The sequence below is a fragment of the Saccostrea cucullata genome, unplaced genomic scaffold (genome assembly GCF_032062105.1).
Source record: "Saccostrea cucullata isolate Sc308-1 unplaced genomic scaffold, CSIRO_AGI_Scuc_v1 ctg297, whole genome shotgun sequence".
Classification (NCBI taxonomy): Eukaryota; Metazoa; Mollusca; class Bivalvia; order Ostreida; family Ostreidae; genus Saccostrea; species Saccostrea cuccullata.
In genome coordinates, this window is record NW_026929962.1 from 111,765 (window position 1) to 132,500 (window position 20,736).

Consider the following 20,736-nt stretch of genomic DNA (forward strand, 5'->3'; position numbering starts at 1 on the left):
GAAAATCAAATAATGAGAACTCGATAATTAATTAGTCATGTACTCATTGGCAATTGAAAATTGTATACAGTGGAAGACACCTTTTTTGTTTTAAAAGTATTTAAGTCATATCTTATGGGACATCAACTATAAAACAAAGTAACCCTACAAAAAATTCCTATTCCTATTCTGATTTTTAACTTATATAGAAAACACATAAATTAATTCATGACATTTCTAAATTTTTTTGAAATGATTTTTATTGTTGTTGGACAGTTGAGAGAGAGTATGTCCAACATAGTGTTAGCTCTTCTGTTCGTCTGTCTTATACGGCCGTCATTTACACAGTTATGGCTTCCATGGTATTCGGAGAGTAGCCTTAGAGAAGGTCGGTAAGTCAAAACGTTCCTTCAATCGAGAACATAATGTATACGATTCAAGTTTCATTAAAAATGAATGTTTAAGAAATTTGTAAACTTTTAAACCCATGATCATAGAATTACTGACATCAATCTGTCGTCCTTTTGCAGTCCACATGTTCAGAGATATTCTTACAGAACGGAGACAGCTTACGAGGAAAGATGTGGCTTTTGGAATTTTTGGGGAAGATGTAAAAGATATAGGTTTGCATTTTGTTTTATGCATATAAATTTATGGTATCATAATTGGTTTTGAATTAAACTGATGAAATTACGGCCTAAATGTTTATGAAAATATTATGCTCATGATAAGTAATCATAGTATGTTCCTTTATGGTTAAAGTATGTTTTGTATCCCAACGTTTCTTTCTTTGACATAAGAGTTTCATGGTCAAGATACGAAATCGAAGACATGCCAAAAAATATAAGTTAATAACATTGTAATTTCTTGCTAACCTAACCCACGTCATATAATATAATAGAATTTTTCAATTAAAAATCATATGTTTGCGTTCCAAATATATAAGAAGTTGTTCCTTTTATTTCAAATCATGAACTTGAATAAAATAATGTACACACAAACGTGCTAGAAATAATGGACCATGGACCCGCTATACTTTTAAAGTGTTGAGCGCTCGGTAACGGAAATCAAAGTACTCAGAAGTACAGAGAGCCGGGCTCTTTTACAGAGTGAAATGAATTTCTTCCATGAATCACGTTTATATTCTGATGAAAAAAATTATTTAAAAACTATCAATATAAATGATAAGACACTGACAGTGAGTTTTTCAATCCTAATACCACGGTCCGATGTTGTCAGAATCAAAATTAATCTGGTACCGCAGCTGAATGTAAACAAACAGGCCATTCTGGTTCCCTCCCTGCTTTACCTAGTATGTGTAGAGAACTACGATAACACTGATTATCAAAAATCCTTAAGCTAATGAACTATGTTCTTTGACTTAGGACTGAAGTTTTCAAAGTCATTACTACTAATGTTTATTTATATAAATAAAACTTCGTTTTATTTTTGTTGCTTTATTTAGCGTTTGTATCATCTCAAAAGCGGTTGAGAGTAAGAACTATATTTTTGCACGTAACTTTAAAATGACGAATATGGGGTTGACTTCCTGCCTTGAACAGGATGACATAAGCCTGCAATTGCTCTTTGAGCAATAAGCCCGGCTAAAAATGCTATTTTTTTTATCGACTTAAAGCTGAAAACGACCCAGAGATATATGCCATTTTCGATTTTATTATCTACGATATATCAACACCAGGGTATACTCTTCATTCTTCCTCTTCGAAACAAGTTTTTAAGAGCGTTAGACTCGGGTACTTCCACGCATCGGGCAAAGTTAAAAACCCAATCAGGGTAATATATACAATAAAAAAGGTTAAAAATCTGACATGTCTAGGTGGTGCTTGTAGTCAGCTGGCACCTCGTGTATGAGTCCAGTTGTGAATTGAAGGCCTCTAAAGTTGGTGCTGAGGCAACTTCAGATGGTAGATGATTCCAATCTAGTACTGTATTGTTCTCGGAAAGAAGGAGTGGGATGTGCATCTATCCGAGTGTGTGCTAGACAGCACGTTACACATTCGTTACACCTGACTGCTTTAATGTAAAGGGTATCTACATGGAATGTTCGTGCTTGCAATCTTGCGTTACCTTTTTAATATATTCGATCAGTGCTTACTATCAGTTCAATATATATTACTGTAGTCAGCAGCGACTCACACAAATTGTGCCGACGAAAATAGTTCCATCATTGAAAAGTAGGTACAACATTATTGTTCATGAAAAGAATAATGCTGTGTATGTCATACGTACAAGAAACCAAAATTAATGTAATTTTTTCCTCCAAATATCACTTTCCCCCCTAAATGCAAAAAAATATTAATATTCCTACGCTCGCTCCCTCCTCCCTCCTCAGTTTTTTTTAACATGTTTGATGAACAATAATGTTGTATCTACTTTTTTTTCATTAGAATATATTTACATCCACTTAATATTTTCTTCTTTATTTCTTAAGAAAACCCATTGCGTTCATCTCTGCATGAACTACATTAGGCATATCACCTGTACAGATTTCTTGATCTTTGGCCGTTCCATCAATGAAACGTACAAAGACGTCCGCATCATTAACACAATAATTAATTTTTTTAGTCCAACTTAAAATGATAATTTAAACAGATATAAATATAAACAATAAAATGTCTTTCTTTGTTTGTTATTACTGGAATGAACGGTCGCAGCTATTGCAGAAAAAAATTTACATTACCCGCTTACGCGGTTTATGCATTTTTTCTGCAACAGCTGCTTCATTGTACACCTGCTATTTTACTTTTTGATCTGACATTTATTTCGGTATTTCGGTTTTTATCAGCACTTTGCCATTATAATGATAGAAGAGGCATTGGGTATCTTCAAGTGAGCTAGTGCTCACAGTACCTCTAGTTTCTTTCCTTTTTTCGTTTAGAGAAGTGACGAAATATAAATTGAAGTGTCAAAGTGGGTATTCTTCGTCCTATGACGATCAAGAAAGCTGCTCCAACGGTATTACCTTTCATTCAATTTTATTTTTGTTTCAATTAATGCATCAAACAGTCAATGGGCGGTATTTCTTAGTTTCTTGTTTTACTCAACTTTCAAAGTAAACGTTCATTTTTCAGCCATGTGTAATAGATTGATAACCAAAAAAGGCGCATGTTATGCCGAAAGAAGCATCATTGATATAGACCTTAAGCCAAAAACAGTTGTAAGTCATGGGAGCTGTATTAGTCCAGGAGTATGTAAATGTTTACGACCATCTCCTGAACCAAACTATTTTTATGCTGATGGTTCACACTGCAGAGGTAAGTTTTAGATTCTTTTCGTCTTTAATTTATATGAATTAATAGTCATTAAAGTTTTCATATCCATATACAGAACCTAACAATGAATATAAGTAGACACCGCACTCTTCTTTGTAGCTTTTTTTGTATGCATACAATGTTGTAATAAAATGCAGAACTATCAAGAAGGATATGGAGATAACGAACAGTATTCAACCTCGAAGTCCATAAAACAATACAAAATAAGAGCAGAGCAAACACGGACCTCCGAAACATCAGAGGTGGGATCAGGTGCCATGGAGGAGTGAGCATTCCCTGCCGACCGGTCACACCCGCCGTGTGCTCCTTGTCATGATCAGGAAATAACGGGAAAATCCGTCGTCAATTCAGTGTATAAATAATGGCCAAACAATTGGTATGAAAAACGTCAGTCAGCATTTGACTCAATGATAAATTGTTTTTGCTGACAAGGTCATTGAATTGACCATAGAACTTAAAAATGATGACTTTAAACGAGACTGTTGATATTCTTGTTTCTTCAACTTGTTTGTCAATAATTTACCTTGTTTTAGAAATTGTTCATACGTAGAGCATGCTCTTGTGTATCGAATTAACTGAGATATATATGTTACAGTAAATATGTGTAACCAGGAATTTCACGTATTTCCTGAATTTTAGGAAATACATGAAATTCCTATTCTGCTTAGGGAATACACGTATTTACTAATTTCAGTTAGGAAATACACGTAATTACTGAACTTTTTAATACTTTTTACACATATTTACTGACTGCGTTTTCGTGGTACATGTATAATTTAAAATTTGAATCATAAAATATGAACAGATGCACAATATAATCAATGTTCATATCAGTGAGCATACCATATGTGTATAAATAATATTTGAAATAATTTTTTATTTATGTAATAATTTTGAAAATGTGTTTTCTATATCACAACATACTTTAACTAACAATTATTTCAATTATTTTTATATATTTTTATCTAAAAAAAACTAAAATCGCTTACTGGTATTTCTTATTTTATTAGATATTCATACAATGCTAGAGTTTTTGACAGTAAATTTAAAACCCTGAAGCATCTTATTTACAAATTAAAAAAATGTTTATGCTGTCTCCTCAAAAATGCTACAAACCACCCACCCCCTCCCCTTGTAAAATACACATAATGTAACAAAATTAAAGTCAGGAATTAAAATTAAAATTTAACTTTGAGGAATTTTCCACCCTAACAATTTTAATAGTTAAAAACTTAAAAAAATTAGGTTGAATTAACTGAAAATTGCAAAACATATCTATTTTACCATAATTTTAAAGATGTGAGACTCGAATAAACAGAAGTGCCTCTGATATCACCATTTACAATTCGTACATTTTTATAAATGTTATAATAAAATTATTTTAAAACTATTTTAAATTCATTATTCTGATGCTGAGTGATCTAAATTCATAGCTTCTTTAGATATATTTTTGAAATGTGAATATTAGAAACTTCATTTTACATAAGAAGTACAATAAAGGAATTCAAATTTAATGCATAACGTCAGCTTTGTAGAAACTATTCTTATCAAATGCTGCTTTTAAAAAAAAAGAATTTTGGTATTTGTATGTTAACTGAATGTTTTAAAGGATATGCATATATTATTCATCCTGCTTTGTTCAGTAAAAACGTGTAAAATTGGCTAAAATTTTCAGTAAATACACGAATTTCCTAACTATTCAGTAATTACGTGTATTTCCTAAAACAGCCAGTAAATAAATGTATTTACTGAATGTTTTAGGAAATACATGAAATTCCTGATTTCACATATTTACTGTAACATATACACTCCGTATGCAGGTGAAGAAGGAATATTGCTGCCTAAGTAAGGTAAGTTGACGATAGAAAAGTTAAAGTCGTCACATTCATCATACAGCTTGGTTGTTAGGTTACCATTAACGTCTTTTTCAAGTAAAATATCCAAGTATGAAACAGATGTGTCAGACTCTGTCGTGTCTTTAATCTCAAGCTCTCCTGGATATATCGTTTCGACGTAGGAATGTAAATTACAATTGTTAATTGACAATACGTCATCGATATATCTGAAAGTCGAGTTGAAGGCCGCAGCAAGTGTTTTCTTCTTTTCACGCATAAGATTTTGCATAAATTCTGCTTCATATGAATACAAAAATAGGTCTGCTAATAACGGAGCGCAATTGGTACCCACGGGAATTTCAATAGATTGTTGGAAGACCTGGTCTCCAAAAACCACATAGAAATTGCCAATCAAAAACTCAAGCATCTCCTTTATGTCAACTTCAGAGTACTTGTGCAATCAGAATCTGTTTTAACAAAATAATTTTGCAAATGACCAATGACCAGGTAAGTAAATTTACGAGTTCCATTTTTATTGAAGAAGCAGCTATCAATGATGTCAAAAAGCCTGGATTTTAATTTGTCGTGGGTATTTGTTGTGTATAAAGTAGAAAAGTTGTAAGTTTTTAAGCTGTTGATTTTTGTAAAATCTTGTCAGTTCAAATTGTCCAAAAGTTCTTTAAAATTTTTAAGTATCCACACCTGATTCACACCACTTCTTGAATATACAGTTGCACAGTACTCTTGAAGTTTTTCCTTCTTTACTGTCAATATCTTAGTGAGGAGTAACGAAAGATGCTTGGTTGAACATTTACTGGAACCCGCAATGTATCTTTGTTTGTAAGGATTACGAGGGTTGTAAAAGTCGTAGACAGGGAAAACAGTTTAGTTTCTCTTTGCTAAATTAAATTTCTTTTCTTGTCATAGCAAAAAACAACATTTTATGGTCATGCATTTCAAGTTTCATGATGATATCACTTTAAATAAGAAAAAATATTATGTAAAGTAAAGAAAGCATGTAGCCTAAGTGTACATTTGGCACACAAAAGGAAGCTTAATTTACGTCTCTCTCTTATAAGATTCTTTTTCTGCATCACGCGAGACGGTTAATATCCAATGTTTTTTTAAGTGAAAAATCACTCTTGACTATTGGGTGATTGCCCTAAAACATTACGACGAATATTTCTCTCTCGTTTCTAAAAATATGGGCGTGTCATCATGATATAATTGACGTTCAAAACATGACTCAGAACGTTTCATCCAAACGGAAAATTTTACCACTTTAATGCGCTTTATTGTATTTGTCACGATCGGCCACTATTTAGTCCACGCTTAGGTCGTAGTAGCGGCGTTATACGTTTGAACAGGGGCTAACATGCGGTGACTATATATTTACAGTATAGAGGAAAATGGTAATACACAATATTTACATTCGCTGTGTTTTTCTAGTAAGCTTACTGTGAAATTGATTTGAAAACCATTTTCGTGTATACTCACGCGTAGAAATATACACGGAGAAACGTGCGTTAACGTGACGTCACAATGAGTCTGCAGCGACGTTAGTAAAAATGCAACGATATAGGGCAGCGAGAAATTCAAATATTTAGCATATTTTAGTTGCTTCCAAACATGTAAAATATAAATATAAGGAATGTTTTTCAGTTTAGTGTGAATTATTGGTGTGTGAAAACTGTGAATCACACAGACTTGCACATAGGCATATTTTTCATGAAGCGCTAGCGCGCTTCATGAAATATGCCTACGTGACAAGTCTGTGTGATTCACACGTGCCAATAACTCACACAAAACTGAAAAACATTCCTTAATTGAATCTCGTACCATTTGAAAACAATTTCTCTATTAGAATCTAGTGTGTAATGTCACATCTGTACCCCTTTTTTAGTATCCGATGTATTTAAACCATAAATATTTAAAACAATCTTTTACATCCCCATTCGCTGGTAACGCATTTGAAGACGTCATTTAAATCAAACTCAATTCCAACAACACTTTGAAAATCATGACACCAATCGTCTGTTTCTAATGCTAATTATATGAAAATTTGTTAATTAAAATTGTGATTCTGGTCTCACGAATATAAATTGGAGTTCAATGTTTTACGTGGTACCAAAGTTATAAAAGAAAATGTAAAAGTGATATGTGTAAATAAATCCGAATTTTGTTCGTGCGCCGACAGACCATATCGGCCTTCATAAAAATCCTCCCAATATTATAAATATGAAAGGTATGTATTTAAAAAAAACATTGAATATATAATGTCTGTGCAAAATTTGGTTAGTATTGATTGCATGTTTAACAAAGTAATACTAGTGATCATCGTCTATGACTTTTTGGCACAACCCTCGTAAAGCTAATGTTTGCGGCACAAAAGTGCAAGAAACAAGCTAATTCAGAGAATTCGTGTCCCCCGCTTAGGGAAAAAGTCGGCTCCCCCTGACTGAATTTGTAGAATTATTAAATGTATACATGTATACTGAAGCAAATAAAATACATGTATGTCAATATGCATATAAAGATTTGATTGCTTATTCTTCATTATGTGTATAGAAGCTTTTTTTATATGGAATTTTTATCACACTGTTATGATGATTTTATAACCTCATAATTTTTTCATTTCACATGCTGAATACTATCATTTAGTAAAAAAAAAAGTATTTTTAAAAAAAAAAAAAAAGGTTCGACCGAGATTCGATCCCGGGACCTCTCACACTTTAGGCGATAGACATAACCACCAGAGCACGGAATCGCTATATATCCTGTGAAGTATATGCAGAGGTGAAGTCACATACATGTATATATTCATGTTTTCATGTTCGGTATTCTCAAAATTTTACACAATCCATGGTGTTTGATTTATTTAGCCTTTATTAAACAGTTCTAATAGATGTAATAAGAACATAAAGTCCGCCGAGAACCTGTTTTATACGCAAGAACTCTCCTTCATGCCCCTGCGCTAAAAATAGCGACATTGCATAAGCTCGAAATCTTCTTGAAATATCGCCCGGAAATAATAGTATTACACACAGACAGAATGTATAAATTTACGACCTTGAACTTTGACCTTTTTACCTCAAAATCAATAGGGGTCTTCATTAGGCCACAGGGAGTTGTTATGTAAAATTTCATTGCAATAGCTCAAATGGTTTTAGAGATATCGTGTGGAAACGAAAGTGTTTTAACAGACAGAATTTGCTTATTTATGACCTTGACCTTTGACCTTTTTACCTCAAAATCAATAGGGGTCTTTTTTAGTCCACAGGGAGTTGCTATGCTAAATTTCATTGCAAAAGCTCAAAGGGTTCTCGAGATATCGTGTGGAAACGAAAGCGTTACAGACAGACAGAAAGACGGACGGACAGACGGACGGACGGACGGACAAACCCAAATTAATGTCCCCCACTTTTCAAGCGGGGGACAAAAAGCATTTTGATGTAATAGTTTTTATTTGACGAAATTTAAGTGGTGTTACAATTAGCATTTCAGGGGTCAAGAAAACCAGAGGCCATGGCCACATCGCTCACCTGAGTGACTTTGATGATGCAGTTCTTTACCAGATTCCCCCTCTTCTTATATCTATTGTGGCCCCCTACCCCCCTCCCATCTTGATTTTTAAAAATTTAGAATTTTCACCTCCGCGGCAAGCGTACATATAAGTTTCAGCTTTCCTGGACCAGTGGTTCTCGAGAAGAGGATTCTAAAATTTTTTTCTATATATTTCAATTTAAAACTTGAATTCCCTATTGTGGCCCGTCCTACACCAAGGGATCTTCATTTTAACAATTTAGAATCTACACTACCCCAGGATGCTTCCACATAAGTTTCAAGTTTTCTGGCCAACTGGTTCTTGAAAAGAAGATTTTTAAAGATTGTCCCTATATTATTCTATGTAAAACTTAGACTCCCTACTGTGGCCCCGCTCTACCCCCCCCCCCCCCCCCCCGGCTCATGATTTTAACAATTTTGAATCTACATTACCCCTGGATGCTTCCACATAAGTTTCAAGTTTTCTGGCCAACTGGTTCTTGAAAAGAAGATTTTTAAAGATTTTCCCTATATATTTATATGTAAAACTTGGATTCATTACTGTGGCCCCGCCCTACCGCCGGGGGTCATGATTTTAATAATTTAGAATCTACACTACCCCAGGATGCTTCCACATAAGTTTCAAGTTTTCTGACCCATTGGTTCTTGAGAAGATTTTAAAAGATATTTCCTATATATCTCTATGTAAACTTGGATTCCCTATTGTGGCCCCGCCCTTACCCCAGGTTTATGATTTTACAATTTAGAATCTACACTATTCCAGGATGCTTCCACGTAAGTTTTTCTTTTCTGGCCCACTGGTTCTTGAGAAGAAGATTTTTTAATGACCCCAACCTATTTTTGTCTTTTCTTGATTATCTCATCTTGGAAGGGGACTCGGCCCTTTATTTTAACAATTTAAACTCCTCATCACCCAAAAATGCTTTGTACTAAGTTTGGTTAAAATTGGCTCAGTGATTCTTGAGAAGAAGTTGAAATTGTGAAAAGTTTACAGACGGACGGACTACAGACAAATGTGATCAGAAAAGCTCACTTGAGGCTTCGGCTCAGGTAGCTAAAAATTAACTGTTTTATGATCAAATTGCATGAAATTTCAATGATTCGGGAAGCATTTTTATTATTTTTATAGCACTTCCATATTTATGAAAATACAGGGCCAGAACTGAGCCTCGATCTTTGATAAACATTTTTTTTTTAAATTGTTGAAACGTCTACAATTTGTTAAATGCAACCAGATTTTTACATTTAGGGCCTATTTCTTTAGGTATATTTTTATTCAATGTATATATTTACTATTTTTTAATATCCTTTACACAGCTTGTCCGAATATTGACCACTGTCACGAAAACCATTGCTCGACTCGAGGGAACAATAGATGTGTAAGGTGCGAAGGCGAGGTTAAACCCGAACCATATTGGGCAGCGTACACAAGAAAACCAAGTGCTGATAAACTCTGTCAAAGTAAGATTCTTTAATATTTATAATTTGTTACATCTTTAGATGATCAAGCAGGTATATCTTCTAATCATGACTTTTGAATTACTTTAACTGGGTTTTACATATCAGTAATATTCGTTATTCACAGTACAATCGTTAGTCGCTGCACTATTAGCTTCTTGATGACGATCTAAGTGTTTTCGTTGCATTAATAAAGCCAGTGATCCATGAAATCCAATTAAGGAAAAAAAAGCGTATAAATGCTACAGTATAAAAATTTTTGCATCTGTCCATTTAATTAAAGCATTTATTAATCATTTTAATACAAAGATTAAGTTAAAAAAATATTAAACAGTGAGGAAATAATATAGTAATAGTAGTTGTAAATTTGATTTGTATTCGGACTATATTCATATAACTGAAAACATAAGCTTTTTAAAGGCTCTTTTACTGACTAGTGTAAATCGTTTAGCTTGTAAAAGGCTAATGAGATCCTTTATTGTTTTTCATATTCACTTTTTTTAATTAATTCATAAAAATGCCAAAACTTGCCTAAAACTAAGCATAGAATTAACGTTTCTCCTTTATTTGTTGATAGAGGCCTGTTCCTGGAGAACAGACAGCACACGATGTTATCCCGGGGAATGTTTGGATGAGTTGGCATCAAAATGCAGCTGTTCCAAAGGGTTTACGGGACATCATTGTGAAATAAGTGAGTGAAGATACATATTATTATGTCATTGATGGAGTAAGATGTGTTTTAAAATAATATTATATCACATATACATTAAAAAGTAATTTTAAAATAATAAATTATGATTGATATACAGGTATAACCATTAAAACAATGGTTTTACCGGGGCCTTAAAAATTCGTCTCTCCGATTGTGTTTGGGATGACACTATTATTTTTTTAAATTGATCAAGACATGTACATAATAATATTTTATCATGTAAAATATATTTTTTTTTAGTGAAAGAATACGCCCAAATTACGGACAGCATATGCTCTCTCAAAATCGGAAATTCTAAAGTATTAAACAATCCCGATGATCCGAACGACGTCAATTCAACCGAAATCATTTGGACAAAGGAAACTGGTTGGGAAGAAGCAGAAACATTATGGAATTCGTTTTATAAAACAACCGCTCCAAAAAATATTGGTTACGTTCACGATTTCAGAGTAGGCATTGTACATGCAAAGACGACTTTGAGCTACATCTCAGGAAATGGTAATTTATTAGTGTTTAAAAGCTATCTAAAAAAAGTAAAATAAAAAAAGATAAAGAACTTAGATATGCATAATTATGATATTAGATAGGAATATACCTCAAGTTTACAACTCTTCTGATTTAACCTCGTGCGTTTGCAAATTCCGCAAAAATCTGAGGGAGGAGAGCTCTTTAAAGATTAATAATTTAAAGCTACTATATGTTCCTTGTTAAATCTTGAGATGTATGCCATGTTGTAAATTTTGAATTTGCCGGGTGGCAGTGTTGTTATGTTGTTAATTCAAAATTTACAACATGACATATATATCAAAAACATAAGTGCTTTTGAATATTATTACTTATTATGAATAACTCTAATATATACATGTGAATAAAACATGAAACCTAATTACACAAACATGAAAAATCGGAGGACAAGATGAAAATCCTTGGGCGTTATTTTCTTAAACTATTCCAGGAGGTAGATAGGTATCCAAAAGTTCATCGTTCATTTTGCAAGTATTGATTTTTTTATGGCAACAAAGCATACCGGTATACGATATCTGTTATGTTGATCAATTAAGTGTTGCTATGCTTCTTCAAGAGAAAGTAATCTCTTAGTTGTTCGTTTTTAGCTGTGCTGGTTAGAGACTGTAGATTTAGCAGAGGACGTTTTTACTTATTTTGCATGACAATTATTATGTTTTTTTAAGGAGAAGAACTAGTAAGTTGTTAGAACTTGTTTCTTATCCTTTTGCTTGTCAATAAAATATGTTCAAAACAACTTATGCGATAGTAATGCGTCCGGCGTCCGTCCGTCTGTTTGTCTGTCTGTAAACATTTTCTCAAAATGTTACTCCTCATACAGTTTTGGTCTGATTTCAATATAACTTTGCACACAAGTAGACTACACTACGAAACAATTCTGTGTATCGGTTTTTGATTTCGATGAACGGTGTTGCCATAAGTATTAAAAATAGAAATTTCTGTGAAATTCATTCAAAATACTACTCCTACATTTTCTGTCGGATTTCAATATAACTTGGCACACAAGCAGACTACACTAAGATACACAATTCTGTGTATCGGGTTTTTTTTATTTTAATGAATGGTGTTGCCATAGTTACTAAAATTAGACATTTCTATGAAATACTTTCAAAATGCTACTCCAAATAGTTTTAGTCTGATTATAATATAATATGGAATACAAGTAGACTACACTAAGAATATAAAGAGACTTAATCAAGGATCATTATTTTATTTATTGCTGTTGTCAAGTTTCAATTCCAAACTCATGCAACTGCTACTTTTCTCTTCCTTTGCATTAAGTACAAACCAGTAGAGTGTCAGTCTTGACCACAGGCCTTTGGATCGCTTAAAAAAAATTGTGTGTGTACCTCAGCACCTCAATTTTTTTTCTAAAGGTATGTCTTGCAGAGACTTTGTTGTGAGAAATTATGTCTTGTCTATTTTGTACGGCACCGTGTTCATTGACTGGAGGTTTGGAGAGGGGTTATGGAATGGAGTTTGGAGTTAAATTTTGGAGTCTGGTGTTAAAGAAATTGCAATTGTATAAAAGTCTTGCTTTTTTGTATGATCTTTGATAGTCTCTTTTTGTGACTTAATTGATTGTAATTCACGGGTCTATGATCTAATTAAAATTTACAAGTTTTTGACAGTGATGCAAATGTTTGGAGTTTGAGAAAATTACATCATTTGTAAATAAACATAATACAGACAAAATAACCCCTGTTATTTCAAAATGTTTGGAAACGTTGAACATAGTTAATCAACAGATATAATCAGTCTTACTAGTTGTTAAAATATAGTTTAATTGGATGTATTAACAAATATTTCACTAAGAATGATAAGGTTCGGCGTTGAAAGCAATGTATTATAAATTATATTCTCCCTCACTTCGTTCGTCCGAATATAAATTAATTATACTCTTTATTCTGTATTGAAAGAATAATCAACTCATATGTATGGAATGCTGCTCGTCAGAACGTTTATTACAAATTTAACACATTTGTATTTATTTCAACACCCATTATTTTTAATCATTAAATAATATTTATATATACATACATATATGTATGTGTGTGCCTAATTTACTGGTTTCCATTCCTTACAACGTTCTGTACGAGCGGTAGAATAACTTTAAAAGCACGCACCTGCTATTTATATGACCATGTCACGTGACATAAAAACCACACAGATCCACCACTCTGTTCACACAGGAAATACCCATAACGACAATAATAATAATTATATTCTCCCTCACTTCGTTCGTCCGAATATAAATTAATTATACTCTTTATTCTGTATTGAAAGAATAATCAACTCATATGTATGGAATGCTGCTCGTCAGAACGTAGAACAATCAAAGAGAAAATTGTAAAAAAAATTAATAATACCTGTCTACACACACACACACTATATGCATATATATTTATTAATATATATTCATTTATATTTACATGAAAAGACTATTAGACACTTTCAATTTGTTATCTATACAATCCTTAATATAATTGTCTCTGGAATAGTCAGATTTCCAACGTCCATGTATTTTGATCAGACGCTCCGACACATTTTTCTCGGCTGCAGTCGTTGCCCCTCCACTTCGCAGACTGTGCAAACCAAAGCCTTTTGAATCTATTCCCACTTTTTCCAAAGCTTCTAACAATAACTCTCGGGTTCTTGTATATGAAATCGGCTTGTTAATACCGCACAACATATATTTTCCACATGACTTGTAAAATCTAATTGCTCTGAATACATATTCCTCTGGTTTATCCTGATTTTCGGCTAGATTTAAATAATGCTTAATCCAAGATACAGAACACAGCTTCCCTCCTGCCTCTGCCAATGTCACTTCGTTACCACGTCTGTATACATCAGTTTTGCTGGATTCGATGCAAACACTCATGTATAAATTCTTGAAAATTATATTTTTCACTTTAATATTAGATAATTCACTAAATCGCAAAAAACCTGCGAAACTCAACAACAACATAGCCACTGTTCTTACACTTCGTAAATTACAATTTTGCTCCCGTTCCCCATATACATTTATAATCTTCTCTAACACATCTGGCGAAATTGGCTCCTTCTTCTTTATGGGCTTTGATAAAATTCGTTTTCCCCCCTCCATTAAACTATGAATAACACTGTCGTCACAGAGATTAGAAAACGCACAATGAAGATCATGATACCCTTTATACTATAGAAAAATGAACACAGAACTGCTTCAGAAACTCCTTGTTGAATTAATCCACTTAAGAAAATGGCAATCACACTAGATTTTGCGGGAAAACTTTCGACATCTTTGGAAATACACCACTGCGTAAATTTCTTGAAATACGTTTCATACTGCTTGACTGTGTTTTTACTTTTTGCACTTTTCATGATGTGGAATATTGAGGAATCTGCCGATTTAAACTGCTCTTTCGTTGACATGTCTTTAATTTCCGCCCAAGTATCATTAAAAATCTGTGAATAAACAGCAAATATATAACAACACACTCACTTACATATTTAAACTGTTATTATTATATTTTTCTGAAATCAATTCTAACAACCAAAACGTTGCTCAAAAACATATCTTGAGCAAATATACTCGACTTGTCTGATCCTGACATAAAAAATTTTCTTGGGTTCTTATATTCAACATATTCTTTTATATAAGATTTGTAAGATGTTGTACTTTTATCCCATATCATTGGCCAAAATAAAGGAGACAACCATTTAGGAATGATTAAGTTCCATATGCATTACACAAATGCAAATGTTTTATCACTTTGCCTATAAGGAAAGGAGGAGGTATTATCCAACAATTTTCACCTGACCAATCATAAGCGAAAGCGTCAACTCCTGTAGTGCCTGGATTCCAATATTTCGAATAAAACCTTTCAACTTTGTTATTCTTACAATTTGCAAAAAGATCAATTGTAAAAGGACCCCATATTCTATCAAAATATCGGAAAATGTGTTCAGACACACTCCAACCATCACTGTCAAATATGCGACTGTAACTATCTGCATCCATGTTGAATTCTCTTGGCATCCACTATACTTCAAGTAAAATACTGTATTGCACACAGACACCAAATATACTCAATGCCAGCTGATGCAGCTCGTCAACCATACTACCTTTACATGCGATGCGCACGACATTTTGATTATCTATAAATATTTTCACAAACCTTCCACTCAACACATCTGCCAGGCTTGATAAAATTATTTGTACTGACTTTAATTCTCTCCAAGTTGAACTTTTACTTTTTTCACACTGATCCCACATGTAATGAATTATTTTCTTATTTCTTTCACATGTAAACCCTGCGCCTGCATGAGAACTTGCATCTGAAAAAATAATTTTCTCTGGTGTCTTATCAATATATGTAAAATATTTGCAAGGGAGCTTACTGATATTGTAATGCCAAAACTCTAATTCTTGAATATTCCCATTGTCTATATACAAAATTTCATCCCAGCCAGTTTTAGAGCAAATTGTAATACTGAGACGTCTAGTCATTAACTGACATATATTTCCCAAAGATGGTTTTAATGCGATAATTTTTCCCACAATAGAAGATAATTTTCTCGCCGAAATATTGTTTTTATTCTCTAAAAGTTCTTTTAATAAAGATTTAATATTACTAATTTTTTCCAAAGGAACTTCTAGCGTCCCGCTTTTCAAATTCCACAAAAACCCTAACCACACCATACTCTGAGTAGGCTCAAGTACCGACTTCTCAGTATTTAAAACAAAACCTGATCTCTGTAACGTATCTTGTATTGTGTCTGATGCAGACTTGCACTTCTCGTACGTATCACAAACCCAACCATCGTCCAAGTATACTACCACAGGTATACCGCATGATCTCCAATATTTCACTAAAACTCTCACTACTTTAGTAAAAACATGCCCTGCTGAAGATAAACCAAAAGGTAACACATTAAATTCGAAAAATCGGAATTTGTCACCATATTTCCAAGAAAAACCTAAATATTTGTGAAAATCTGGATGTATATCAATATGGTGATAACCTGATTTTAAATCAAACTTAATCATGTGCATTCCCTGTTTTGCATATTGTAAAGCCTCACTCACCCCTTCAAACTTCACCTTTTGTTTTTCTACAAATTGATTTACATGTCGAAGATCTAACACCAACCTTTTCTTACCTGTGCTGTTCACTGAAACAGTAAGTGGATTAACAACATGTATTTTTTCTTCAGATATTTCGTGAATACAACCAGAATTTAAAAGATCATTGATTGCTGTACAAACAAAATCACTGTGAATATGAGCCGACTTATTATTTTTTAAAACGACCTTAGGCGGCGATTGAATAAATGGAATTACATAACCAAACTGAATAGTATTTTTAACAAATATGTTTGAAGACAATTCACCCTTCCAAAATTGTAAACAATTTTTTAGCCGAAACTTTACTGAAATCTTCGAACACGTACTCATATTCATAAGAATCACTCATACAGCCTTCATTTTCACTATACTCAACTTGTTCTCTACTACTGCTTGTTGGCGTTGTTGCTAGAGGCCGATGCGACCGTGGAAGCTGACACTGGAACTTGTTGTCCTCTGGCAAATGGGCAGTCCCTGACGTAATGTCCGACCTGTGTGCAGAAAAAGCACTTCCGTTCAAAGTTCTGTTGACCTGCGCCGTATTCGATTGGTTTGGCGAATTGCTTGTACCCCCCCCTGTAGCAAACTTTTGGCCGAAAGTGCGAAAAAAGTCGTTGGCAGCAAATGCATTCTGTCTACGGTTTTGCATGGGATATGTATATGGCTTCCCTCTGTAATTACGCTTACGAACAGCACGGCTAACAGCGCCCCGTAACTTAACAGCGTCGTCATTGTTGTCTGCTAATGGATCGTCTAAATATTCGTTGACAGTATCCCACCCGTGCCTGTCTGCTATTTTAAGAATCTTGTTTCGTTGTCGCAACTCGCCGATTTTTTTCTCAATTGTCAGTGCCGCATTTTCCAAATCTTTCTTCTCTATAAAGTTTTTTGTTTCAATCAACTTCTCTATTCTCTCTGTATTAAAGGTGTGCTGAATGCGATGTCCCTCGTGTTTAAAATCGAATGAGTTATGTTTAGTATCCTCCCGTGCGCTATCCTCGTGCCCGGTATTCGTGGCGGGATTATTATGTTTACTGTTAATTTGCTTTACAATAGAACTCACAATGACCTCATTCTGCTGTTGCAAAGCTTTTCTCAATGAACTATTAAAAAAAGATACTGCATCCTCGTTAGACGATTGTTCACTAGACTCGCCCAATAAAACTTCTTCAGAATAGTGCACATCTGAACTCGCTGTACTGGTTTCCATTCCTTACAACGTTCTGTACGAGCGGTAGAATAACTTTAAAAGCACGCACCTGCTATTTATATGACCATGTCACGTGACATAAAAACCACACAGATCCACCACTCTGTTCACACAGGAAATACCCATAACGACAATGATAATAAACATTTTTCCCCAATACTACCTTCAATATCAGTATCACCTATTCATTACCTACCATGTAAAATAAATTTGTTTTTATAATAAGTGTATAATTTAATACCGCTATAATTTGGTGCACAACAAGGTCCACTTACTCCCTCACTTCAAGTCCGAAATTTCTAAAGGTTTCCAGGCTTTTTTTTACGATTTTGATATTTTATACGTGCCAGGAAAACATCAGAACCAGCGCCATTACTGGATATGTTTTATATATAAAATAACTTTCACGGTTACAAGTAAACCTTGCACTGTTGTAAAAGAATGAAATTATCAAGAAATTCACCATGTACATGTATATGTATATATTTTGCTAATATATAATCATATTGTTTGCTTTGTATTCTTGTGAAAGCCAATAAAAATAAAAGTAGAGCAAATCTCGTTGCAAAGCAACGAGTAGGTCTTCTGTCATGTTTGACCGGAAGTGGCTTTCATTTTTAACAAAAATGAGAAATAACTCCCCCCAAAATGGTTTGATTCCTCTAAATTCATGTTAATTATTGCAAAAATAAGCCATTTTCTGTTACTTCCGGTTTGACCGGAAGTGACGACGACGGACGGAAAATTAATTTTAATGCTTCCAGAGACATATGTTACCAAAAAACTTGTCAAGAACGGCAAAAATAAGCGTTTTCCGACTACTTCCGGTTTGACTGGAAGTGACGACGCCGGACGTATTTTGACGACTTCAATAGATTGAGCTTGTCATTTTGAACAACTTTGCTTCTTTGACGTATCACAAATTCTCAATACTTTTTGAGATATATAGGAAAACTTTTTGGCCCCTCCAGGCCCCTGATTTAAGGGGCCAGCCCTTTTTCAGATGTCATTTGAAAGATCTTGAAATTCTACACCTTTTTTGTTCTACATGCTTTAACAAAATATTTCTAGCTAAAAAGTTATCGGTGAAAAGGTGCTTAAAATTTTGAAATTCTTGATAGGACTATTTTCGGGCCATAGCGAGCGTCGGCGCTTCGTATTTCCGGTAGTAGTGATATACTTAGTGCACTTCTCCGAAAGTTGCTCTAGCAACACTGCAAATTTCAAGCTTCTGTGTTGAGTGCTTTTTGAGAAAACTACCGGACAATGTGACCCTCTAAAAATCACTAAATCGCAGAAAACTCCTAACTGGAAGTGACGTCATCAAAATAAAAAAGATATATCTAGATTTTTTGATGTTCTATCAGACCTGAAAGTTTCATGAAAATCGATCGAGCTGTTCTCGAGAAATCGCGCGTACAAAATCGGTAAGAAAAAAAAACAATAATAATAACTAGAGCAAAGCTCGTTGCAAAGCAACGAGTAGGTCTTCCGTCCTGTTTGACCGGAAGTAGCTTTTTTATACAAAAATGAGAAAAAAGTACCTAAAAATGGCTCGACTCCTCTAAAGCTATGTTAATTAATGCAAAATAATCTAGTTTTGGCTACTTCCGGTTTGACCGGAAGTGAAGACGACGGACGGAAAATTAATTTTTATGCTCCCAGAGACATATGTTACCAATAAACTTGTCAAGAACGGCAAAAATACGCGTTTTCCGACTACTTCTGGTTTGGCCGGAAGTGACGATGCCGGACGTATTTTGATGACTTCAATAGATTAAGCTTAACATTTTGAACAACTTTGCTTCTTGGACGTTTTAAAAATTCTCAATACTTTTTGAGACATAAAGAAAAAACTTTCGGCCCCTCTAGTCCCTTAATTTTAGGAGCCAGCCCTTTTTTCGAGATATCATTTGGAAGATCTTGGAATTCTACACTTCTTTTGTTCTACATGTTTTAGGCCATACCAATTTGTAAAATAGTTCTTCGGATTTTCAAAAATAAAAAGTGAGGCGAGCGAGCGAAATTTTTTTATTAATATTATTTTTTATTTTGGGTTTCAAAATTATGAGGCGAGCGAATATAATTTATACATATATATATTTTTTAATAAAGTGTTATTTCAAAATGCGTGAACCTAAAAAATAAAGATAGATATTATTTGCATACCACATGAACTTATCATTCTTAACTTTTTGGGGATTTTTTTAATAAGTAAAAATGTGTCAAATTTCAAAGACTTTACTTTCATAAATGTAATGTTTTCAAACATCTCCTCTGCTTCCATTTCTATTGCTGTGTATGAAACAACTTTGTACCCATTGTTTTTAACTATAGTACACAGTGTTGTGCAATTAAAAATATCAAGTACTAGCCCACAGGCTAGTGGCAAATGCAAAGTTACTAGCCCAAATACAGGGGCAAAAATTAAAATAATTGAACTATAAAATAATGTTGAAAAAGAAATTAATTGCTGATAAAAGTCAGGGTACTGAGCCCTGAGGTCATTCTTTTTAAAGTCAAAGTTTTAATTCTCAATATCAAATTCAGTCATGTTTAAATATTATGAAATAAAATTAAAATGAACTTCAATAAATTATCTTCCCTTTCTCTGATCATTGCACTAGCTCATTTAGAATGAAATTATATTCATTTTGTTTTCATCTTAAATCATTCAAAACAAAAGAAATGTATTGTATGTGAGTCACAAAACACTTATCTTTCAGTTGATTGAGTGATCGTAAATAATTTAGAGATATAGCTGCATGTATTTACCATAAATGGAGGAATAGAGGAAATTCGGATTAGGAAAAAACGATCGTTTTTGGAAGTAAATAAGTCAGGTAGTTCTGCAAAACGGATAAGATTATGGAGATTTATTGATAGTAGGAGTATTGTTGTCTGGAAAATATAAACTGGTTGGGAATTTTATAGCCAAAAACGAGTTAAAATACCGGTTGTGCTTTTCATGTATTGCGTGTGTAGTAATATTTTTTACTAGCCCGACGGGCTACCTCCTTGTAGAAAACCACTATCCCGACCCCCAAAAA

At 33.7% G+C, this 20,736-nt stretch overlaps 1 protein-coding gene across 1 annotated transcript in view; it reads left to right on the forward strand.

Annotated features, from left to right (window-relative positions):
- Positions 1–267: 267 nt before the first annotated feature.
- Positions 268–20,736, forward strand: part of LOC134282549 (uncharacterized) — a 54,449-nt gene continuing 33,980 nt past the window's right edge. The window contains exons 1-7 of the mRNA XM_062764951.1: positions 268–371; positions 510–602; positions 2,879–2,955; positions 3,072–3,254; positions 9,989–10,132; positions 10,707–10,820; positions 11,082–11,339. Of these exons, the coding sequence (XP_062620935.1) occupies positions 268–371; positions 510–602; positions 2,879–2,955; positions 3,072–3,254; positions 9,989–10,132; positions 10,707–10,820; positions 11,082–11,339 (973 nt within the window). The remainder of the gene's footprint in view (positions 372–509; positions 603–2,878; positions 2,956–3,071; positions 3,255–9,988; positions 10,133–10,706; positions 10,821–11,081; positions 11,340–20,736) is intronic.